The sequence below is a fragment of the Macrotis lagotis genome, chromosome 8 (assembly GCF_037893015.1).
Source record: "Macrotis lagotis isolate mMagLag1 chromosome 8, bilby.v1.9.chrom.fasta, whole genome shotgun sequence".
NCBI classification, from domain to species: domain Eukaryota; kingdom Metazoa; phylum Chordata; class Mammalia; order Peramelemorphia; family Peramelidae; genus Macrotis; species Macrotis lagotis.
In genome coordinates, this window is record NC_133665.1 from 172,000,810 (window position 1) to 172,027,359 (window position 26,550).

At 37.0% G+C, this 26,550-nt stretch overlaps 1 protein-coding gene across 2 annotated transcripts in view; it reads right to left on the reverse strand.

The window, feature by feature from the left end:
• PTPRG (protein tyrosine phosphatase receptor type G) overlaps window positions 1-26,550 on the reverse strand; it is a 776,178-nt gene that overhangs the window by 245,011 nt on the left and 504,617 nt on the right. For both annotated transcript variants that reach the window (XM_074198838.1, XM_074198837.1), the window contains exon 5: window positions 4,335-4,430. In XM_074198838.1, the coding sequence (XP_074054939.1) occupies window positions 4,335-4,430 (96 nt within the window). The remainder of the gene's footprint in view (window positions 1-4,334; window positions 4,431-26,550) is intronic.

Sequence of the window (26,550 nt, forward strand, 5' to 3'; positions counted from 1 at the left end):
CATGTAAATACACACATACCTATATATACATATATATATATATCTCATAAAAACCTACATATATCTATCATATGTATTTGTGTGTGTGTGTGAGAGAGAGAGACAGAGAAAAGAAGAGAGAGTTTGTGCCCACACAAGTTCTTAATGAAACTTCTTTTTACAAATTGATAAGAGTGATTTAGAATAAGCATAACACAATATTTTTAAATTATCTCTAAATGACTTATTTTCAGTAGATACTTAAATCTTACCCAAATCTCAATTTCAATTATAATTTTAAAAAATCTTTTCCCAGCTAGGGGACAAAGGAGTTTCAGGTCAGCAGCCTTTTTTCTTTTATATCAAAATTCCAAATGTGTGAAGTCTGAATTAGAGAGGCTTTACCACATCAAAAATTCTTTTGTTAAAACATGAAAGGAAGTTCAAACTCTCAAATTTAATCATTAGAGTCAACAGGCTCAGATGTCACAGATCACAGAATGAGGCATTTCAAGATTCTATCATAATGAAACAACATTAATGCTTTTTCCTTACTCGCCTACCATACACAGTTCAATGAATGAAAAGTTTTTATTAAATATTTAATTTTTTTCTGATACCTTGCTTTACAAGGAAGATTCACATATATAAAAAATAGGATATTCCCTTTCTTTCTTCAAAGAATTTACAATCTATTGGGGGGAAGAGACTATATATATAGGGAAATGGTGGCTAGGTTGGGGGTATCTTGGTTTGAGTAGTCAAAAGTCTGATGACTGGAGAATCAGGTAAATGGATTGATGTCATTTTGATAAATGGCAATTAACTCTGATTTAATTGTTAGTTCCAGGGCAAGATTGGGGTGTGGGTAGAAGTGGCAAGGCAGGAAAATGACTAGAGTGCATTATGGTAGATTTGGAGGTACCTATATAAGGTGAGTTCTCTTCAGTCAGTAGCACTAGGATCCTTGGTTAGAATAGGGTGTGCCCATTCTTGTCAAATAAACGGATACCTGACTCATAAGTGAAATAGTTCATAATACTCAAGCTAGAATAAAGGAAACCATACAATCTAAACTCTATTAAAACTAGAACAATGGTAGCTTAGCATCCACTTAGAAACTACCAGGTGTCAGTCACTGTGCTAAGTGCTTGGGATACAAAGAAAGACAAAACCCTGCTCTCAAACTTCCTGCTCTCAAGAAGCTTATGATCTATTGGGAGAGATGACATAAAAACCAATTTGTATAATCACAATCTAGACGGGACAGCTGGAGATAATCAACAGAGGGAAGACATTAAAATTTGAAGTCATCAGAAAAATTTCCTATAGAAGGTGGAATTTTAGCTGGGAAATGAAGGAATCCAGGGAACCTAAGAAGGAGAGATGAGTTGAAAGGACACTAGTTATGAGGAATAGTCAATTAAAAAATTCACAAGTGGAGATGGAGTGTTTTCTGCAAAGAACAGAGTTCTTTTCCTCTATATTCACTGTTTGGTGCCTATAGTTCAAGAAACAAATATCTGGGGAAGGATTTACTTGTTAAATATCAGTCTGAGGTTCTTAGTATGAGGAAGTATGTGCCTTAGAAACTTAGATCAGGGGCTCACCAGCTCAGAAATGGAAGGGAATTTAAAGGGTACCTCAATGAATGAGTTTGGAGTAACTGAGGTCTAAGGAGGGGAAATGACTTCTTAAGGGCAAAAGTAGAAAGGAGCAGATTTTAGATTTCAACACAAATCCAAGATTCTTTCCATCTGCTGCATTTTGGGGATGAAGAAAAGAGATTTGGTCTAGGTCACCATGCTTGGAATCATCAGAAGTAGGATTTGAATCCAGTTCCTTTGATTTAAAGCCCAATATTCTACAGTGATTCCCTTTTGCTGATTTTTGAGAAATACTTTACTGAACTGTAGGGGATAGAGTACAGGGATCAAACCTATGATGTTATTAATACTGGAACCTCCCAGGAGAGGAAACTCCCTTTACTAATACATGTTGGCTCCATCTAGTCTTAGAGAATTACCAAGAGAACTGTTTGCTTAAGTGATTTGCACAAGGTCAAGGAACTGGAAAGTGAAGAGGTGACCTGACTCAGATCTTTCTTGCTTCCAAGGCAACCTTCTATCCACTTGTATCGAGTATTTAATAGAGGCAGAGAGGTGGCTCAAAAGATAGAAGGCAAGACCTAGAATCAAGAAGTTGAGGTTTAGTTGATTTTTAATCAAGTATGATTCTTCATGATTGCATCTGGAGTTTTTCTGACAAAGATACTTGGGTGGTTTGGCATTTCCTTCTCTAACTCATTTTTAGATGAAGAAACTAAGACAGGGTAAAGTGACTTGCCCAGGGTTACACAACTAATGAGTATCGTGTCTGAAGCCAGCTTTGAACTCATAAAGATGAGTCTTCCTGCCTCCAGGCCTGACACCTCTATCCACTATATCACCTAGATGCTCTGGAATCAAGAAGACCCGAGTTTAAATCGGGCATCTAATACTCAGAACTGTGTGACCCTGGGCAAGTCACTTCAACTCTGCCTGCTCTGATTTCCTCATCTGAAAAATCAAAATAATAAAAATACCTACTTCCTAGTTTGTTGTGGGATAAAGAAGGATAATATTTGGAAAGCACTTTGTGAAACTTAAGAGTTATGGAAATACTCTTATTTTTATCATCATCATTGATTGTTGTTTGATTTTACTGTGGTAAGAAATAGTTTCATAATAAATGTCACTTGACTTACTTTTTAACAACTCCCTAAAGTCAACTAATATCTGGAATGTGCTCTTTAGATTTCCAGGATGAAAGGATTAAAAATCATCTTGAAGGTGTTTGAGATAAGCTCTTGGTATCTTCCTCTCAAGCCTCCATCTCTACTTCCTAGCCAACCAAACCCATCCATGTGCCCATAACGTCATGCTTTTTACATATCTTATCTCTTCTGATCATGAAACCACAGGGGATCATGGGATGAAAGTCATCAGAACATAGATTTAAAGCTAGGGGGACCTCTGAGAGCAAGAAGTCCAATCTCTTCATTTCAAAAAATGAGCAAGTGGGATCTACAGGGGAAAAGAGATTTGTCCCACTTCACACATGAAGTCAGTAACAGGGTTAGGATATGAACCTAGTATACTTTTTTTACAATTGTATTTTATTTTAAGGCAATGGGGTAAAGTGACTTGCCCAAGGCCACACAGTTAAATAATTATTAAGTGTCTGAGGCCAGACTTGAACTGAGGTCCTCCTGACTCTAGGACCGGTGCTCTTTCCACTGCACCACATAGTTGACCAAACCTAGAATACTTTCTGAAGGAAAAGAAGAGAAGTGGGAGGAGGGGGAGGAAGAGCTATAGTGAACATTCCTAGATAGTCTTGACATCATGGTAGAAGTAGAATGAACCATTCAAAAAAGGGTCTATTTCTTCCTTAAATTCAAGATGAACAAATTTGTGTTTTTAATCCAAGAGCTTAATTGGTTTTCAATGCCCAAGTTAACAGATGAGAAAAGTCACCTAGGATATAGTCTGATTTCTTAGAGCTTTCCAAATTGGTCCACCAGAAAGTATTACATCTAACTCACAAAAAATCAGTCTGGTTGTATGTCTTAGCTTACTCAATCAGCCCATTTTGAGACTCACTGGTCTTTGAAAGCCATCCTGAAACATTTCCCTCAACCCGCCCTCCATTCCAAAACCACAACCCTTCTTCTCATCTACACGTCAAAACCAACCTGCTTGACAATCCTTTAATTGGACTTGGCTCCATGATCAGCAACCCATTCTGTGGAGTGCAGCTCTTTGGGTGCTGAACCAACACATCAGCGAAATGAACATTCATCTCAGGAAAATGCATTTTTTAAAAGGGAGTACATAAATTCACTGACGTGGAAATCTGGTCTCAATAAAAACTTAAGTTGCCATGGAAATGGAAGGGAGGGGGGGAATGAGGGTCTCTACAAAAGCGACTGATGCTATTTATTAATCTACTCGCAAGCAAGGTCTAATTTTAAAGTTACCCCCAAGAAAACCACTTCTTACATCAGCCTCTTAATATGCTAAGAGAACCTGCTTCACTAGTGTTAGCCAAGAAGTAAGATGTGCTCTCCAATCTGTGTACCAGTCAAGTAGCCATAAAATCAGAATAATTCATGCAAAAATTTTCATTATGTTTCTAAACATACTTATTTATATTTTAAATCACACATCCAACAATATGAAATATCTTTCATTTGGACAGGTGTGAACAAGAAAACAGATGCATTCATTAAACATAGAACAATTCAATGAATGGGGAAAAAAATAGTTTGAGAAGACTTTGGTTAAAAGTACTTCAGCTACCAGTTCACTTACTTGAAAAAATACAGCCATGGCTCCTATTATTCGGTTTTCAGAAATTGCTGTCTGAAAGCTGTCAAAGTCATCAGGATTGTAAAAGTAAATCTGCATCTGTTAAAAAAAAAGGAAAAAAGAAAAATTAAAGAGTTAGCACCCTTGGACAGGTTGGCTCAAGTCAAGTGATTCCCAGGATCCAAGTCAAGTGATCACTTCAACTTTTAATAAATGTAAGATACCCTGCTCTTTAGTAATGGGAGTATGGGTACAACAATATAACAGACTCAACTTTTTCATTTCTGGCCATTGAATGCAAATGGATTTGGAGGAGAAAGTGAGGCTAGAGACTTAGCACAGCAGTCCCTGCCTCAAATCCAGTTCACTTCTCAAGGCATTACCTCCCTTATGGCAAGGTCTTCTTCGAGAATGAAGGACAAATATCATCATCATAAAAGACTCAGAGCTTTACAAAGTTACTATCTAATATGTGAGATATACATAGATATCTATGCTACAATACAGAACATGATCAGTTTAAAGGAAAAAAATATGTGATATGAGAAATCTCAGGAGAGAAATTGCTTTTACCAGGATGGAGATAAGGAGATAGTGAGGGACTGAAGTACAGAGAAAAATAACCATCTTCTTTAGACCTTGAAGGAAAGGTAGGACTTTTACTGATGAGAGATGAGTATATAGGATCTGAATTCGTGTCTTCCCTGAAACAAGTCTTGTACCTTATTCACTGTTCCACCCTGCTTCTCCAAAGAGGAATGCACTTGTGTGAATATAAGAAATCCTTGGAGGCACAAGAATGGGGGGAGGGGGCAAGAAAGATGGGAAGGGGGGACAGCTAAAAAGTCCTGATTAGTGAGACTATTGGGGGATGGTATGAAAAAGCTAGAAGGGCTGGCAAAGTCAAAGCTCTAGAGTTAGCTCTGGAAGAGAACTGAATTTCTCTTCTAACTTGATTTTACCAAATGAGAAAACCAAAACTTGCTCAAGGTCACATGGTTAGGAGAGGACAAGAAAACTGGAACCAGGACATGGAAGACCATAACATGAGCATTCCTACTTTCTTTGGCCAGCGCTAGAGGGGGAGCTTCCATATGAAGAAAGATATTACTTAATTAGGATTGGGTATATTATGTGATCTAGCCTCCTCACCTCTCAGGACCTTTTGCCTCTTCTCTAAAATGAGGGGTAGGAGAAAACGAAGTGGTTCAAAGGACAGAGAACTAGGTCAAGAGTTGGAAAACCTCACTCAGACACTCACTAACTGTGTGATCCTGGGCAAGTTACTTAACCTCTATTTGCCTCAATCCACTGGAGAAGGAAATGAAAAACACTCTAGCATCTTAGTCAAGAAAACCACAAGGAAGAGGTCATGAAGAATTGAATGTGACTGAATGATTGAACAACAACAAAAATGGTGGGGGGGGGAGAGGTAAATTTGCTCTAAAGTCCTATGATTTTTTCAACTGAAACAATTATTTGGAGACAAAGAGAATGCCTAAGAAACTCATGTTGGAGATGGGGGGGGGGGATCCAGTGAAAGGGTGGAGTGAAAAGAAATTCTCTCGGTAAATAGGGAATCCCCTTTTCTTCTCTGGGGAAGAAAGGATGGCAAAGGACATTGGGAGACTTAGAGGAGAGTGTTTGAAAAAGTTTGTATCAATTCTGTCAGAAGTCACTTCATTTATGAAGAGTGAATGGATGGAGTGGTATTAGGGACTGGAGGGGGAAAGAGAAGGGTTAGAAAAGAAGTGAGGGCCCAGTTTGGGTTTAGAGAGCCTAAATATGTAGGAGATTCATGGAAGTCTCATCCCTGCTTCAGACAGACTTGGAATTGGATCAGAGCATGCCTGTAGTAACCTAGGTGTGATGATAGGGTATTCACAGCAGAGGATGAAGGGATCAGGACATTCAAGAACAAAAGAGGGGGCATTATGGACATGGATGATGGGTAAGAGAAGAAAGTAAGGCTCAGTTATAAAGAAGAGGTGAGAAAATAAACCCTACTGTCATCTTTTGCAGAGGTTGGGGGAACAATAGGGGTGGAATACTGCAGATCCTGTCAAGTTTAGTAGATATGTTGGCCAGTTTTGCAGAATTTCTCCCCTTCTCCCTCATTTTTATTCTTTGTTACAAGAGATAGCTTGTTGGGTAAGGCAAAGGCAAGGGATGTAGTCAAAAAGGAAGGTGGTGGAAAAGTAAAAATTTTCCATGAAAATTAAAAACTTAAAAGTCTGGAATAAGAATGATAGACTTAAATAATAAAGCAGAATCAAGGGAAGAAAGAACATGAGCAGAAAGAGACATCATGTCAAAGAAGGAGGAGTGGTGGAAGGTCAGGGGAATGTAGTCAAGAGAGGGCAAATCAAAAGACAGAGTCAGCAAAATTGAACAATTTGAGTGATGGTGTTGGCTAAAGAGTAGCTAACCTGGCATGGATTGATGAGAGTAGAAAAAGAGTCTTAGCTATTGAGGAATTTGAGGAAATGAGGGCAGTGAGTTAGAAAGGTTCTCTGGGGAGATAATGAAATCTTTAAGGAGAATTTTACAAGAAAAGTATCCACATATGTTTGATATGTATGCATTTGTATTTTTATTTGTCTGTAAGATTGATAGTGAGAGGTTTATAATGTTTACAGTTACTTAGATAATTATATAATTATGAGACATATTCAATGATAAACATTTTGATAACTGAATCCAAGATTTAAGAAGGGTAACCTCAGGTTAAAAAAAGTTAGAGGCACTGACATCATGCTAGGATATGATCTGTATGGTCATATATCCTATGGATCTCAATACATATTGAGGCTACATAGCCTTCCCTACAGTAGCTACCTACCCTCATTTCTTGCATTTTCCCTCTATCCTCATCAAAATATCTAATTGTTTAGTTGTAAGGAAATCTTTCAGTGCTGTGGGTTGTACTCAAATCCCTTAGAAGCCATACCACTGGGGTAGGGAGCTCTCTGGCCACACTTCTACTTATAGCTCTACTCTTTAATCATCTGAAAATAATAGGTAGATATGAACTGGAGTCTACCATTAAACATTTGTAATTTAGATTCTCTTTTTAATAACTCCTTATTTAACATAGGCAATATAAGCAGATCAATTTAACTTTATAGTCTTTTTTGGCAAACATCGTCACATCACAAATTGGATGTATTTAGATCAATTTAGCAAACAAACAATAATCAGACCACAAAAATCTTTTATACAACTGATACTGAGAAGAATCCCTTGACTTTTATCTTACAGAGTCCAATAAAGAACTAGAGAAATGAATTTTTTAGGGCTCTGCTGGACCCGAGAGAAAACCAGATCAGCTCAGATACTAATCAATTCTCCTGCTCTCACTTCCCAGAACAGCATCTTCCTATTTTGTTCATTGAGTTCTCAGGCTCGAGATTGAGTCAGTTACTTGAAATTAAATAAAGGAAGTCCCAGTTCCCTCTTTACACTCAAATCTGAGCTATGCTTACTGGTTGGAGAAGTTCATTAGACTACACTGATTAGAATGTCGCAGGTCAAAAAACACTGTCAGATACTGAATACAAGGAACAGAAGTTAGGACTAGGAAGTGTTACTATTTTAAAAGGTATTGCCAGGAGGCAAATTTCTTAGAAAGGAAGGATGGATTGGATGAGATTTGAAATTTAGGAAATATTATTATAGCATATTTTTTAATATACACAAATAAGCTTGTATATTTTCCCCCTCCACTCCCTACAGATCACTCTACGCCACCCCACCCCCCACCCCAGTCCCCTAGGCCCTCAGTTTCCACTGGTTCTGTCACTTTCTTACAAATGTGGTGCCTCCAGGTTTGGACAGCTTAGCCCTCATGAATTTACACTGAGAAAAATCCATTCATTGAGGTTCAAATTAAAACCGTTCAATACTGAGTGAATTGCTTTGGGTTCAACTAAGCCAGGGAGAAATGCCTTAGTTTTCAGTAAATTACATTTCACTTCCCTGTTAAAATAGAGGTTCTCCAATTTGACCTGTTTGCAGAATGCAACCCTAGAGTAAAAACCGGGAGAGAAACAGTATTGTTTAATATACATCTTGTGAAGAAGGGAATGGAAGGTATTTTAAAGTTTTTTTTTTTTTTCCAAGGGCACTTTCATCTACAACTCTGGTTATTTTTTTTTTAAAGAAAGGGATTTGGAGAATTTTTTTAGGATGATAAGGTTTAGGAAAGATCTTATCAGAATATCCTATTAGAGGGCTAAGGTGATTTTTTTTTCCAGATCCGGATCTCCCACAAAGTGAATTATTGAATGATGTTAGCTTAGGACAGAAAGAAAAGAAGAGGGAAGAGAAGAGAAAGGAGGCAATGCAAAGTAAGGGGATGGATGAGAGGGTGGGGCAGGGGAGATCAGGAGGAAAGGAAGAGTAGAAAAGAGGTTAGAAGGTTGAGTAAAAGAAAATCATTTGTTGTTTTCAGAAAGGGCTAGACAAACTCTTTGAAATGGGCAAGAAGGGAGAAGGAATTATTAATTCAGACATTTAGGATAAGATAGGCACTATTCAAGGCTCACTCTGCCCACTAGGGCTGTGCTATATCCAATTGTCCTCCCTCCTAATCTCCCTCTGATAGCTTTTCCTATTCTCATAAAATTATAACTCATCTATTTCAGCTTTAAAAAAATTCAATCTATTGTGAAATGAATCAACCAACATAAATATTTTAATACACAAAGATGACAGATAACATTGGATAGAGTATTGGGCTTGAAGTCAGGAAGAACTAAGTTCAAATCTGCCTTAGAAGTCTACAGGATGTGTGATTCTGGACAATTCCTTTAACTCTGCCTGCCTCAGTTTCCTTATCTGTAAAATGGTCTGGAGAAGGAAATTCAAATCATTCAAATCTCTGCCAAGAAAAGCTCAAATGGAGTAATGAAGAGTTGAGCCATGACTGAACAAAAAAAATCAGTGGAAAAAAAAAGGATCATATAAATGATTGTCTTTCAAAAGTAGACTCCTTTAGTTACACAGTAAATCTCAGTTATTCAAGTTACTGTGTGACCCTGGGGAAATGTGATTCACTGAGCATCAGTTTCCTCATCTGTAAAATAAGGAGATTGGAGTCAGTAGTTGCTGAAGTCCCTTGTAGCTCCAGATCCCATGATCCTTTAGGAACCCAAGGAAGAAGTCTACTCATCACAATGAAAACTAAATGCCAATTATAAGAAAACTATTTGGTGTTTTCAAGTTTGAAAAAGACTCTTACAACATGAACCTCCTAACGCTCCTGGGAGGTGAGTAATCCAAATAGTCACATTTCAGGAATTTAGGAAGAAAGGGAGATTAACTGGGGAAGAATGCATTAAATGTTTAGAATTCTGTTTTATGATAGAATCAGGGGTGTGCTATTAAATGTAAAAAAAAAGCAATCAGTAATTGGAAAAGGCTATTAACATTTTCTCCATAACTTTCTTAAGTATAGACAATCATGAAAACGATAAATTCCTGATTTGGGGGCATTTGCTGATTTCCCAAGTGTAAATATCTACAATGAAAAATTTAACAACCAGCTCTCTCCAGCTAATTTGAGCTGACTCCAGTATACTTGGACTTACACTGGATTTTACAGAGATTTTGTCAGTGACTTCTCCATCTTCCTACAATACCCCTTCTCCCTTCCCCAGCTGTCCGTGGTACTTATATTCCACAAAGGTGACATACAACATGATTATCACCTAACATAATCACAACATTAGAGAATCAGACTTGACAAGGTAGGAAACAAATTGCATCACAAAAGACCCAACCACAGAACAGGCAGGAGCCAAGCTATAGATATAGAAAATATATGGTAAAGGTTTAATGAAGCTATTACTAGGTAACATTTCCCTTCATACTGTAGAGTCAATAATGGGTTTTCTAAGTTTACAGTTCTCAGCAGTCAATACAATATTGTAGGGTACAAGGATAATGCATGCCTACTTGTTTCTCTTCCCATTTGCCCTTCAGTTTCTCAAGTTTTTTTTTCCCTTCTCTTAATACAAGCCTTAAATGGCAAGTGCAATACTAGAAATATTATAAGATAATAAATGTTTAATGTTCAACTCGACAGGTGCTGAAGGGAATTTCCTAAAGGCAGTATGGTACAATAAGAAGGGGGATGAACTGGGGTCAAAGTTTTGTCACCTGCTACTATTTATGTCAAATCACTGAACCTCTAATAGGCCTTTGTTTCTTCATCTTTAAAATGAAGGAGTTAAAACAGATAGACTCAAACGTCCCTTCTAGCTCATGAGCTGGATCCTGAGAGAGTGATATGTTATTTACTTATGGTTGTTTTTTTTGGGGGGGGGAAACAATAGTGACTTGCCAAGGTCACACAGTTAGTAAGTCTCAAGAGTCCAAGGATAGATTTGAACTCAGGTTCACCTGACTCCAGGGTCAGTGCTCTGTCCACTGTACCACATAGCTGCCCTAATATTGTTACTCTTTAGTGTTACAGTTGAATCTGAGCATCAACTTCCAATTATGTGTTGTAATGGAGAGCAAAATTCAATGAATCAATCAATAAGCATTTATCAAGGTAAATGCCTTTGTTTTCTTCTTCATTCAAATGGAAATTAGATGTGAGAAAGGGTTATTTCAGCCATTGTCTTTATAACATATATAATATTCCTTTGCTTTGCTTCCCTCCATCATTCAGTTCGACGTTCAACTGGTTTTTCCCCCTGGCACTCTCCATTCCTCATGCAGAAATGGCTTTGGTAGAGAATTATATCATTCTGATAAATCTATTTCTGTTTGAATGGGAGGACACTAAGACCAAGAGATAGACAATGTTTCAGGACTAGATACACAGTTAAGGACAGCCTCCTCCCTTGCCAAATACCTTCTCTTTCTTTCTTATTTATTAATCTATTTTTGGGGGGTGGCTAGGTGGCGTAGTAGATAAAGCACCGGCCCTGGAGTCAGGAGTACCTGGGTTCAAATCCGGTCTCAGACACTTAATAATTACCTAGCTGTGTGGCCTTGGGCAAGCCACTTAACCCCATTGCCCTGCAAAAGCCTAAAAAAAAAACCAAACAAAATTAATCTATTTTTTTAAATATGGGGAATAAACTATTTCCAGGATATAAAACAAGAAAAAAGATTACAAGTGAAACTGCAAATCCACTCTGTACAACTTGCTATTCCATTTAAATATATACATTAGAGTTAGAGTGTAGATTTCCTCTCCCAAACCCTATCCCCATGATGGTTACCATTAGACACACATTCCCAAACTCATTTCTCTAAATTATATCAGTAACCACAGGGCCAAACTGTCATATGTTCTATTCTCTGTATGCGCCTTTAATGTTCCTCTTGACACATGACCACATGGCCATGCCAAAAGGGACCAGCCACAGAAGAAAGTTTTGAAACTTTTTTTGCTTTAATAGCTTAGGGAAATTGAATAATTATAAGCACCTAATCCTTTCACTTCCTTTTCACTGGTATTTTCTTTTCAAGACAATCATCTAAAAGAGTTTAATCTTAGGTTTCCCATTAGACCATTCAAATTCCTCCTCTCACTTCACCACAAAACCAACACACATCTATTGCTTATGGCTATGGCAAGACAAGTATGAGAAACACAATCCAGGAATACAAGGGTGACCCAAAAATCTTAGTGTGATTTCTAAGCTATTAACATTTCACAGAGCTTGAAGGTTCTTGGGAAACACTATAACACACAGCATTGATGAAATTCATTTGACTATAACATTCTTTTCCTTCTACAAAGAAGAGCCACAGAAAGGAAAATAAAAATGAAATATTCAAAAAGCTAGCCAATTTCTTAAAGCTTCTTCCAGGTCGATGATGCTAAGTTTTACGTCTGCTATCTCAGAACTCAAGTAGGGAGAGTATTTTTAGATTAATGTAGTTCCAAACAGTAGCAGATATACATTGTTTTTATAGATTCGGGAGAATTAAAATAAGCATTCTGAAATAGTTGCCTTATATAATATCATTAATTCTTGAATATGTCAATAATTTTCCCATCTATAGCTTGGTAGCCTGGAATTCTTAACTACCTTACTGTTGGATTCCATCTTTAAAAAAACAAACCCCAAATACAAAATCAAAGTCAAAACCAGTAACAAAATGCATAAAAATTCTGTGACTTAAACACAAGCAACATTACTAGGATGAGGGAAGGGGACATCAATAAATCTCTGTTCTTTCTCTGCTGCCCACCCCTAATGCCTACTTGGAGCTAGTTATTCAATTTTAATTTAATGCTCCCACTGAATTTTAAGAAATTGCATCTTCAGTGATAAAGCTAATAAATCAAATAAATACTTAATCTCTAGGTGTGGTGCACCATTACTCATTAACATAGATCTATGGTAAAAGATCTGCAGGGTTCTTCCAGATTTTTACTAGGCATGCTTCATTATACATTTTTTTTTTCAGAGTTAAGCCACTCAAGGCAAAAAATAAGATATTTTGAGCTTCTGGACTACCTGAGCAGAATTTGAGACCTGGAAGGGAATTCAGAAAGCATTTATTTCTAATGATGGAGGAACTAAAGATGAGGGAAGCTAAGGGACTGACTTGGAGATGGGATGGGTGAAGTTTCCAGGTATCTCAAGAGTTATCCTGTGGAAGAGGTTAGAGAAGTTCTGTTTGGTGCTAGAGGGCAGACGCAATAGCAAAGGGGGCAGAGGGGAGGAGGGAGGAGCAAGGGAGAAAGTCAAATTCTGAACAAACAGGGCTATGCCAAAGTAGAATGGGCAGCTTCAGGAGGTCTTGGGCTCTCTCCTTCTTAAGGTCCTTAAGGAAAGCCCAGATTAATACTTGTCCAGTACGTAGTAGATAGGATCCTTTTTCTGGTGTCATTCAGACTAGATGGCCTTTGAGGACTCTTCTAGCTTTGACATACAGTGATTCTACAAATGCTTCTTTGATTGTCTTATGGGATGTTCTTAAGGAATGTCTTGTGGCAATTCTGGTCACTCTCTGCTTCTGTTTCATGAATGCAAGCCATCTAACCTGACAGTGAGATAAGTATAAGTGCTACTCTTTGGAAATCAAGGCAAAGAGAAATCTAGATACACAATCAAGTAATAGGAGTCTGCAGGACTGGGATATCTAGCTCTCTAGCTCTGTGACTAAGCCCTGGCTCAGCAATGTGATTACAAAGGAAAGTTATAAAAATGGTTCCTTAGTGTACAGGAAAGCTTTTCTCCTTCACTGTCTCATGAAAGAGGGAAATGGAAAACAAAGGGCATCTTTTATATCTATCCCATTGCCTGCTAGAGAGCAATGTAGTGAGGATATTGGGATTAGAGAGCTGAGTTCAAATCCTTCCTCAGTCACTTAAAACAAGCTGAGGACAAACCTGACCATATCATCAAATTAAATGAAGACAATGATCACATCTATGTCACAGAGTTATTGTGAGGATGATACATACATGTAGATCTATCTTTCTATCTGTCTATCCATCCATTCATCCATCCATCCATCCATCCATCCATCATCCATGTATCCACCTAACACATAACAAACTTTTAAGCATTATGTTAACATTGGGGGTTACCAGATGGTAAAGTGAATAGAGTTCTTGGCTTGACTGTAATTGAGAAGACTCATCTACCTGAGTTTAATCTGACTTCAGATACTTTCTAGCTGTGTGACCATGGGCAAGTGACTTTACCCTGTTTGCTTCAGTTTCCTCATCCGTAAAAATGAGCTGAGAAAGAAATGGCAAGAAAATCTTAAATGGGGGTCATGGAGAGTTGGGCACAAACTGAAAACTGAATTGATAAATGTGAGTTATTATAATTATCTATAGAGCGATGGGAGCAGAGTGGTTTTTAAAAGACAAGGAATTGGAATAAGTATTTTTTTTTTTTTGGTATGAGCAAATATCTACCAGAAAAAATACATTTTCATTTTGGCAATCCTATGACTTTTACTAACAGTTTTTCTGATTAGCCTCCCCATTCCTGGCTCAGTCTACAGTGGGTATCTGTCACACATGTTGGGATTGCTCAGAGACACAATGGATAGAACTCTGTGTCCAGCATCAGGAATTTCCCAGATTAAATCTGAGACCAAATCAAATCAAGACCTGATCCAGACTTACTAACTGGCTAATCTTAAATAAGTCATTTAATCTCTCTCTACCTCATTCTCTTCATCTGCAAAACAGACTTTCTTCCCAAGATCGCTATGAGGATAAACAGATATTTTTATAAAGCATTTGGCAAACCAAAAAGAATTACAGGAGTTATTATTTTTGTTATTATTATCTAGGTAGCTATGTCATGAGATCAAGTTTAACATCCTCAGAACATTAAGGGGAGGGGGGGTTGTGTCTCCAGCTATATCTTAAACTCATTTGTATTTCACGAATAGGAAAATAGCCTCTCTGGTGTTTATGCTCTTTATAATGTGAAACTTTTTAGAAATTGCTTTGTACCGGGAGTAACTGCCACATGATTCACCATGAAATGAAGTCTGGAAAATCGTTTTGGATAAATGGAACTATAAATTCAATAGAATTTCCATGACAACATAGATTGCAACACTCCACCACAAATAAAAGGTTATAAATCATTCAAAATCCAACTAGGAATCGGCGATATGTCTTCTGTTTTGAAATACAAGAAATCTTTGAAATATGGTTCGTTGGTTCTCTACTCACCAAAAGTTTTTCCTAACTGCTCTTTGCTCTCGCTCTGATATTTCATTTACTATTTCACTCAAGATATTTGGGAGGGAAAACAATAGTGCCATGAATTTATAAATAAAATAAGTTTTTTAAAAAATCACAAGTACAATAAATTGATTACTCCATGTCTCCCAGTACAATGTGAAGACTAGTTTCACCTGAATTGCCTAGAAAACAAAATCTTTCTGTAAATAGTCAGGTGCCAGAAGGCACAGATATCCATAAGGAAAAAGATTAGTACAAAAAAATACAGTGTATAAATCTCCTGGCCTATCAATGGTTCAATTTATATAAATCAGATCAGTCTTGAGATAGCTTTGGGTGATATTTCTAGGCAGGCTCCACATAGCCATGTGGTTCTGTGAAGAGGGGAACCACCAAATCAATTGTTTGGCATATCAGTTCTTTAAATAGTTCCTCTCCCTGAATTGACTTTTTTTTTTATTTTGGGGTTGTGGTGGGACAATGAATTGAACTTTATTACAAGCAGTCTTAGATATATCAAAATGAGTCCTCAACATACTATGAGAAGGGCAATCCCATCAAGCTGTTTTCATTTAGGAGTGACAAGTTATTTCAGTGGTTGTGTCCATATTTGTTCAGAAACTCCCTTAGAAAACTCTAACCTCAGTAAGAGAAGTAGTTGGGGTTGGAAATGACAGTGAATGGCCATGGACTAGAAGACAGCTAGGTGGCACAGAACTGGTTCCTGGTAGGGAAGGATGGGAAGTGGAGGGCAGAGAAGGGGAAAGGAGGGAAGGTATATGATACTGAGCTTTATAAATAGTCTAGCAGTCTCTTAACCTAACTACAAAATGGCAGCACATGAATGTTCAATAAATACTGGCTACTACAGAAATGAAGAAAGCTAAACAAAAGTTCTGACAGTAAAATAAAACCTTGGCTGAGCTGGAATCCTAGCTGAAAAGTGAAAATGGGTTACATGGCAAGGACTTTTTAGGAAGTTGTTTAATGTCTCCCTGGTAAGGATAATGGATCTTTGCCAGTGTAATTGTTTTGATCAGAGTCCAGAAAACTGTTGGAGGAAAGATCTGCATCCCAGTGAATTTCCCAGAGTGTGACCTTGGATGTCGTAATTATGAGATTATGAAATCTTGAATTTTGTAATCTTATAAGCAAAGGGGCAATATAATTAGTGGAAAACACACTGGACAAGAAGTCCCAGCTCTGTTGCATCCTAGCTATGTGACCTTGAACAAATCACTTTTACCCATCTGGGCTCTGGCTTACTCACTGATAAAATGGGAGAGCCCTTGTCTGGTTTGTAGCATGATGGCAGTGAGCAAATTAGATAATATATGTGAAAACATTGTTGGAACTGTGAAGTATTCTCTGAGGTGTTATTTTGCAATTTTTGTTACATAAAAGAAGGCTTTGTGCTTCCTAAGTCAAAACCATGCCCTGGAAAAGGAAAATAGAAATACATCTAAAACTAGAGTCTTGGAATTGTTGAACATTTTAGCAACTTCAGGAAACATGAAGTTGCAAAGAGTTTAAAATTTTTCATTAACTAATTCAAATAGGTAATATGCCATAGGGCATAGACAGGATGGTCTGGGCAAGAATTCTACACCAGCTATACGAAATTGGGCAACTCGCCCTCAGGTACTCCACTCACATCTCTAAGACTCCAAGCATCTACTGGATACAGATTTACATTGGGGAGGAAGTTCCAACACTGAGAATTGCCAAAATGTATGAAATCAGAAGTCCACTCCTCTGCCCCAAAGCAAAGCATTTCAGATTTCTGTTACATAAATTGAAGTAGTTTACTGGTAGCAACTCACATTTCTTCAAAGATAGTATATGGAGAGAGATATTTTTCTCATCTGCCTGTCAAAAGACTATGTCTAGTATATTGTAGAAACTGTAAACCTATCCTAAAGTTTCAGAGACATGTTCCTTTGGAAGAATTGGATTTCAATGATGAAAAACCATGGACCCTCCCACACATATACGCTGATCAGCTTATTTCTTTCTTAGATTTATTGTTCTTTGAATAAGATGTGCAGAAAGTTAGAAGGTGTCAGTGACCATTTGTGAAGACAACCACTGAACCATATATCATACCAAATATAAACTTTTCTGTTAGGTCTGACTCTGGTTTATCTTTCCAGACTTATTTCACATGACTTTTCTTCAGACACTAATATATTCCAACCAACCTGATCCATTTGCTTTTCCCTGAACTTGAAAAGCATCTCCTAACTTCATATTTTTCATAGGTTCCAAGGATGGAATTCACTGCCCCTTCACCTCCATCTCTTAGAATTCTTAGATTCCTTCAAGGCTCAATGTAGACATTACTTTTTAAGGCAAAAAAAAAAGCCTGTGGACACCTCAGAATCATGTTTTAAAGTGCATAAAGTAAAATATAGAGGAACACAAAGAAAATCAACTAGCTTGAAATACAGTAAAATATTCTTAATTGTTTAAAGAGTTCACCGATCAGTATAAGAATTCCTGATCCTAAAGGAAGACTCTCTCCTCCAAGGTATTTACTTATCCCACTGCTTAATATAGTGACTGCATATAGTCGACAAATTATAAATTTTTCATGATTTAATTTGACCAGCTGAGAATAAGTGCCTTGAAGGCAAGGACTGCTTTTCATTGTTGGCTTTGTAGCCTTGAACATTATAGGCATTTAACAAATGATTGTCAAATTACATCGAATGAGTGAAGACCACATCATGAGAGTGAAAATACAATTCCTACTAGGCAAGCAGGTTCCTAGAACAGATGCAACATTAAATATGTATCAGGATATATACATTTCCTGGATTGAAAGAAGTAACTCCATGGGGCAAAGCAAGAGAGTGCATGATTCGAGAATATACAAGAGGAGGGTGGCTCACCCAAGAATATTCAAACACTGTGCTCCTTCTTCCTATATTGCTGCCCCAAAGTTTATGGGAACCCAATGCTCCCACCTGGAGGGTGGAGAAGAGGGTTGGAGAACCATGCTCATTATTTCTTATAACTCCTACGCTTTTAGGTATTTTTAACATACTGGCTCAATAATTCCTGCCCACAGATTCCTCTTTATCTATGATTGTGTCTTTGTGCTCCATAGAGATAGATTATCTTGGCTTTGCTTCTTTCTCATCAGGGGCAGAAGATGGCACTACCTATAACCATGGGGACAACTGTGCCCTTTTGTGTTTGGGATCTCCGAACACACTTCAGGAGGCATTCAGAGTCATTGTACAGGAGCACTCTGGAATCTTATCCACGCAACAGATGGACTTTACTTTTTAAAATGGTCTACTGGGCTTAGGGGCCATCAGCTATTGCTGAACTCTGGGATGTGAACACTCTTGCCTGGGTAATAAACTGGCAGAATTCTCTTTGTTCACTGGCATTCCCTCCAGGAAAGCTTTGAGTTCATTTTTCAGTTTTCTGAGCTGTGACCAGTATACACAACCATGTTACAGCTGGTGCCAAGAGAATACTGACTTATTCTGAGACCCAATGCTGCTGTCCAAGGTTCTGAGTGCCTTCCCTTTTTTTTTTCCCTACTAAGTAGTCTCTTCCTTTCAAAGAAAACAAGCAGGGGCAAGTAGATAGCACAGTGGATAGAACACTGGTCCTGGGGTCGGGAGGACCTGTGTTCAAATCCAGCCTCAGACACTTAATACTTCCTTACCAGTGTGACCTTGGGCATGTCGCTTAACCCCATTGCCTTGCAAAAAAACAAAAGAAAAAAGAAAACAAGCAGCTCAGTAAGTGGCATTCTGCAAAGGAATGGTAGGGATTCTCTGTCATCATAGAGCAAAGAAAGTCATGTACAATTACAATACATAGTATGTGGACATAATGGATAGAGACAGCCTCAGAGTCAGGAAAATTTGTGTTCAAGTTTTATCTCTGAATGCCTGTTGAAGAGATGATCCTGAGGCTGTGACTGTTCAGATTTAATTATCAAGACAGATTTACTAAAAAGCAATTCTTTTAATAAAATTCTCTGTTAAGACATAGATTCATTCAGTGTGAGATATGGCCTCAGAATAAGTTAGACCTGGGTTCAAATTATATCCTAACTTTATATTGACTGTGTGATCCTGAGAAAAATCATCTATTCAATCAGGGCTTGAGACAAATTTTTAAAAATGTAATTGGTGGAGCAGATAAAGATAGGTCCCATTAGAAAAAAAAATGTGCTTACTGAGAGCTACTGTATTAATGAAATCATAATCTGGTCTAATATATCTATCTAGATATGTGTATATGAGGACATGTATATGCAGATATATGTACAAACACAAATATATAAATACACATCCATGTATGTAAGAGAATTAGCATTTACTAAGTGTCTACTGTTAGCACATATTGGATTAAAAGATGGGGATACAAAAAAAGGGGGTCAGAAATAATCCCTTGCCTCAAAGAATTTATAATTCTATTATGATGCTGTTTTTCAGCCATTTTTAGTCACATTTGACTGTCTGTGACTCCATTTGAGGTTTTCATAGCATAGACACTGAAATGGTTTGTCATTTCTTTCTCCAGCTTATTTTACAGATGAGGAACTGAGGCAAACAGGATTAAGTATTATTTAAGGTCATACAGCTAGCAAATGTCTGAGGCTAGATTGGAACCCAGTATAGACCCAGCACTCTATTCAATGAACCACCAATTGCCCTTATAATTTCTGTATATGCATGCCCACATACATATGTAGCGAGATATATGTTTATATATGTGGTTATTAGAGTTGCTAAACCATTAAAAAAAATTTTTGAGGCCATACCATGGAATCTCCCTGTGAGCTTTTAAAAAATCAGGACAAAGACTTAACCATTCATTCTCCCAAAATAAATGTAACCAGTCAGGGGATATTCAGTCTAACCACAAATACCCAATGCAAAGCTAAATACATTCCATAAATAAAACAGCAAACTCCCTGCCAGAGTTTCTGCCTTTTGTGTCTATCGAAAGCACAGCTGAAGAAAATCTAGCTGTTTTGATGTAAGGGCTTATTTTATCAGTCTACTTTTTCTGTAAAACCAGTTAATGATTTGATACATCTCACTTCTGTCCAGGTCACTTCCACCCCCCACCTGTTCCCTACCTTATTCCAATTATTTGAAATCCGGAGTTTTAAAGCCGCTAAAGTTTCCCACTGGAGCATGGAGATGGAGAGAGCTAGTTCTACTCTAAACATATGGGGTTCTTAAATCCCACATTTTCTTGTGTTGATATTATAATGATGTTAGAGAAAGACGGAGTGAAATATTGATAGGTCTATTAACCCCTGAACCAAAGCACTGATTTAAGCTAAGGATGGTTGTTTACCAGGCTAAGATGACAGGGACTGAATAATTATGCCACATCACAACACTCTCCCAATGATACTCTTTAAATGATATCTTTTTAAAGGTACATACTTGCAATATTGATATCCATTGCTACATCCTTTAAATAGCTAATTGAATAATGAATTTCCAAGCCCTGAGGTGAACCGATTTTTTATTTAAAGAAAGAAAGAACAAGGCTCAGCTTCATTCTCACCTGTTTCTAGATTTGTAGTGGTGTATAACCTGCTGAGTAGGAAATGGTTTCTATTAGTATCCATGTAAATTGTTCACTCCATATGGTCACTCACTCATCATTCTTATGATATATAAGCTCATCTGGGTCTCCACGGCAGTTGAGCAGGGCTTCTAAACTATTTATACTGACTCCTTGTCCCAGATGACCCAGGGAGCTTTTGGTAGTGAAGGGAAGAGGAGGATCATTCAAGAAGACCCAACTCTAACTCTGCTTCTGTCTGACTTCCAAACTCTCCTTTCTGATGTTTACCAACTATGTGAATTTTGGCAAGTTGTACAATTTTCCTATACCTCAGTGTCCTCATCTGAAAAAAAAAGGCTGCATTGGACAACCTCTAAGGTCCTTTCAAGGTCTAGATTTACCATCATATAAAAATGCTTAATTTGGATATGCTCATACAATCCATTCATCCACCATTAATCCATCCATCCATCTATATAGATACATATGTATATATATATATATATATATATGTGTGTGTGTGTGTGTGTGTGTGTGTGTGATGATGACAACACACATATCTACACACACATGTTCTTCTCAGAATTTTCTCACCCTTCTGTGCAATAATAATAGAATAATTGCCTAATAGAGAAACAAGGTGGTAAAGTGTATCAGAGGTCTTTTCTTGGCATTAGAAAGACCTGGATTTAAGTCATGTCTCTGGAAAACACCAGCTGTGTGACCAATCAATCAATTGACAACCATTCAAATTGCACCAACTGGGAACTGGGCAAGGTGTAAGTACTGGCAAGTCCATGACTCCTCTATGTATTCCATTTTCCAAATTTCTAACAGTAACTAATTGCAAACTTGCTATTCTGTATCTTCTCTGTATTGCAGGAAGAAGCTTCTGTGCCTAGGATTCCCTACACTAATAAATTCAAAGAGTCAGAAAACAAAAAGAAATTACTTAATAATATTATAATTTCTATTCTCCTCTACTCATCCAAGAACACAGATCAGAGATTTCAAGTTGGAAGGAACGTCAGGGTAGGAAAGCTCGATCTGGTAGAACATATAAATCCCTTCTCAGAATGATGTTTTTAAAAACATAACATAAAAAACACAGAATCAGAAAGCAAACCAATTATATTGAAATGCAGCTATCAAAATTATAAATTTTAAAAATATATGGAATTGCATTAAGAATCCAAGCATTAAAAGAGCCTAAATTTGCAGTTAGAAAAAAACTGGATTCTAATTCTTCCTTATTTTTTATTTTTTTAGTTTTTATTTTTAGTTTTAGTTTTTGCAAGGCAATGGGGTTAAGTGGCTTGCCCAAGGCCACTCAGGTAAGTAATTATTAATTGTCTGATGCTGGATTTGAACTCAGGTACTCCTGACTCCAGGGCCAGTGCTCTACCCACTGTGCCACCTAGCTGCCCCATAATTTTTCCTTAAATAATAGTTTAATTCTGCATAACTCAAATAATGAACAATCAAAAAGCATTTACTATATCCCATATCCTGTTTCAAACTCTGGAGTCACAAATATAAAAATGATCCAATCTCTTCCCTACAATTTAAAATTCACATTCTAGATGGAGTGATAACACACAGAATGGAATTTTGACGCAAGTCAGTTACCCATATATAATATTCAATTCAATCTACTCATCCTACAGGTGAGGAAATTAAGGCCTAGAGAGGTTAAATAATTCACCCAAAGTGGCCTAGGTAGAGAGATAACAGTCCCCCATCCAAATACATGGTCTTTCCCACTCTACCAATTTGTGCAGAACCATTTAGATATGAGCTATATAAACAACAATCTTCCTGGTGAAGATAATGTTGTACCTTAAGAATAGCTTTTAAAAATTTTGGATAACTTAATAGAGGAGTTCAATAAATGCCTTTGTTCAAATTGTTTTGGCTTATTTGTTTATTCATTTTTGGTAAAGATTATCTAGAACAGGGTTTTTGTCTTTATCTTTCTTTATGCAAACCTATAAATCCAAGCTTAAATTTTTTTATCATTTATTTTATTTTTACTTAAGGCAATAGAGTTAAGTGACTTGCCCAAGATCACACTGCTAGATAATTATTGTCTGCATCTGGATTTGAACTCAGGTCCTCCTGACTCCAGGACCAGTGCTCTATCCAGAGTTACCTAGCCGCTCCTATTATTTATCCTAAACATTATTTTCTTTTTAAATCTTGAATTTCAGATTCTTGACTCCCTTTTAACTTTTCCCCACTCACCAAGAAGGCCAAAAAAAATGACGCTGATGATATATGTGAACTCATTCAAAACATATGCCTACATTAACCATATAACAAAAGTGAAAGGAAGGAAAGAAGGAAGGACAAATTATATGTCAATTTGCACTCAGAGTTCATCAGTTTTCTCTCTGAAGGTAGAGATCAATTTTTCATCATGAGTTCTTTGGAACTGTCACATTAATTTATTGTGCATAATGACCTCCTGGTTCTTCTCACTTCATTTTGTATCAGTTCATTTAGGACTTGCCATGATTTTCTGACTGACATCCTAATCATTTCTTATAGAATAGTATTTCATTGCAATCATATGCCACAACTTGTATAATTATTCCCCATTTGATGAGTATCCCTCAGTGTCCAATCCTTTGCTCCCACAAAAAGAACTGTTATAAATATTTTTATGCATCATGTTTTTTCCCCCCTTTTCCTTTTATCTCTTTGAGATACAGAACTAGTAGTTAGACTCAGTATTACTTGATCAAAGGATATGCAGATTCATAGCCCTTTGGTCACAGCCCTGGATTATTCTCCAGAAAGGTTCGACCTGTTTGCTATTCTAACAATTCATTAATGGCCCCATCTTTCCATCATCTCTTCTAGCATTTGTCATTTCTCTAATGTTTGAGGAGGAATCTCAGAGTTGTTTCATTTACCTTTCTCCAAGCAATAATGATTTACAGATTTTTTCAAATGACTATAGTTAGCTTTGATTGGTTCTTCTGAAAACTGTTCATATCCTTTGACCATTTATCAACTGAGAAATGGTTCTTATTTTTATAAGTTTGACTCAGTTTCCTATATGTTTGAGAAATAAGGCCTTTATCAGAGAAACTTGCTGTAAATTTTTTGAATATCATTTTATTGCTTATGGTAGCTTTTAGAAAAATGTAATTGTTTTGATTATTTCTTTTAGAAACTTTATTTTTTGCTTTTGCTTTGTTGGAGTTCATGGTTGCTACATTTGCCTTCTTTATTTTAACTTTTTCTTTCTATTTCAAATGTCTCTAGTATACAACATATACTGGATTGGATTCTAGTTTCTAATCCATTCTGTTATCTACTCTGATTAACTAACATTGTATTTCCTTCATCCTATTTTTTTATGTTTAACCTTTTCTCTTTTATCTGCCCCCCCAAAAGTCTGTTTTGTTTCTGATGACAGCTTCCCTTAATCTTCCCTCTTCTCATCTCCCCTGCCTCCATATCTCTTCTCCTCTTCCCCTCCAATGATCCTATTAGGTAAGATAGATTTTTATGCCCAACTGAATGTGTGTGTGCATATGTACATGTGTATATATTCTTTTTGCTTTGAACTACTTCTGATCAGAGTGCATTACTGAACGTCCCTCACCCTCCACTATAAAAACTCTTCCTTCTACACCTCTTTATGAGAGAAAAATTTTCTTCTTTTACCTCTCCTTTTTCCTTTCTCCCAGTACATCCTTTTTCTCACCCCTACATCACTTTTAATTGGAGATCAGCCCAATATACTTGAATCATATCCATTCCTCTGTCTTTGTAGTCTTTGTAGTCTCCTTCTATTTGTTCTAATGATGATAAAGTTCTTAGTTGTTATATGTCTCCTTTTCTCATAGAGGAATGTAAAGTTTAGCTTTATTGAGCATCTTATGCTTACAATTTCATGCTTCTTGAGTCTTATGTTTGAATTTAAAATTTTCTATTCATCTCTGGTCTTTTCATTAGGAATGCATAGAATTTCTCTTTTTCATTAAATAACCATTTTCCCCCTGACAGATTATACTCAGTTTTGCTGTGTAAATTATTCTTAGTTGTAATCCTAGCTCCTTTGCCTTCCAGAATATAATATTCCAAACCCTCCATTCTTTTACCATGAAAGCTACTAAATCTTTTATGATCTTGACTGTTTCTCCATAATTTTTGAATTGTTTCTGGATACTCTGCTATATCCTCTCTTTGACCTAAAAACTCTGGAATTAGGAATCTCTCTCTTTTTTTTTAAGGTTTTTGCAAGGCAAATGGGGTTAAGTGGCTTCCCCAAGGCCACACAGCTAGGTCATTATTAAGTGTCTGAGATGGGATTTGAACCCAGGTACACCTGACTCCAAGGCTGGTGCTTTATCTACTATGCCACCTAGCCGCTCCTGGAATCTTTTTTAGGAGATAATCAGTGGATTTTTTTTTTGATTTCTATTTTACCTTCTGAATCTAAGTTTGTGGGACATGTTTTCTTTATAAATTTTTGAAATATGATGTCAAGATTGTTTTTTTTTGATCATGGCACTTAGTTCAATAATTCTTAAATTATCTCTCAATTTATTTTCTAATCAGTTATTTTTCCAATGAAATATATTTTTATTTTTTCCTTTTTTCTCATTCCTTTGACTTTCTTTTACTGTTTTTTAAAGTCTCATAGAGTCATTAGCTTTCACTTGTCCAATTCTAATTAAAAAAAATATTTTCTTCAGTGAACTTTTGTACCTCTTCTCTTTGGCCAATTCTCCTTATTAAGTAGATCTTTCCTTCATTGAAATTTGTGCCTTCTTGAGTAAGTTGTTAATTCTCTTTTCATAATTTTCTTGCATCACTCTCATTTCTTCCCCCAATTTTTCTTTACCTCTTTTATTTTTTTTAACTCTCCCAAGACTTCTTTTTGGCCTTGAGTCCAATGATCATTTTTCTTTGAGGCTTTGTTGGCTGCTATTTTCATTCACATTGTTGTCTTCTTTTAAGTTTATGTCTAGTTCTTCCCTGGCATTGCAAGAGTCTTTTATGATCATGTTCTTTGTTGTTGTTTGCTTATTTTCCTTGACTATTTCTTCACTATTTAAAGTTGGGCTCTGCTCATGAGAGAGTGGGGAGTCAAGTTTGTTAATTCTGGGAGTCTGAAAGTTTTCCATGCTTCCGGGGTGGTGTTATTCTTGGAGAGATGTGAACACTGCTTTCCTGCCTTTACCCGGTAAAGGCTCCTGTTCTCCTGCAGTGACAAGTCCCCCAAAATATAAATAGGAGGCCTGCTTCCTTCTGACCAATCACAATCACTCCTCTCTACTCTGGAACCGTAATCCAGAACGTTTATGGGCAGCTGTTGCAATCAGTGCCAACTCTACCCAGTGTCAGCAACAAATCCCTTGTAATCTCCTTCTCACCAGTAGTCCTAAACCCTTATAGCCTCGGTGTGAAATCTTCCCAAACTGTTGCTTCTTTCAAAACAGCCTCCAAAACTCACAAAACTGCTCCTGCCCAGACCTATATTCACCCAGTGTTAAGGATCTCTTCTGTCAACAGCTTAAATTGTCTTTGGGAAAATATCTCTCTGATCTTCTCTTGGTTCTTCTTTCCTCCCAAAAGTTCTTTGAGTCATCCAAAAACTTTAAGGCCTCTCCCCCTACCTCCCATCTTCCAGTTTTCTCTTCTCTCCCTCAATTATATCTCAGACTCCCCAACACAATGGAATTATTCTTTCTAGGTTTCATGTCTTTTCCCAGAGTCTCAGACTTGGAATCTTCTTGGATCCTTTCAGTTCCCAAACACAATACCAGTTCTAAACTTCAATCCCTCAGGGCTCCATTCTCCACTAGGTAACAGCAAAACTAATCTGATAAATGAATCCATGCTAATGAGTTAGAAGTGCTAATAGCTTATCAGGTTCACTCCTCCCAGGTAATACATTTGCATTTTAATGGAGGACGGAAGGAGATAGACAACCAAACTCAAAGGAATAACTCTTGG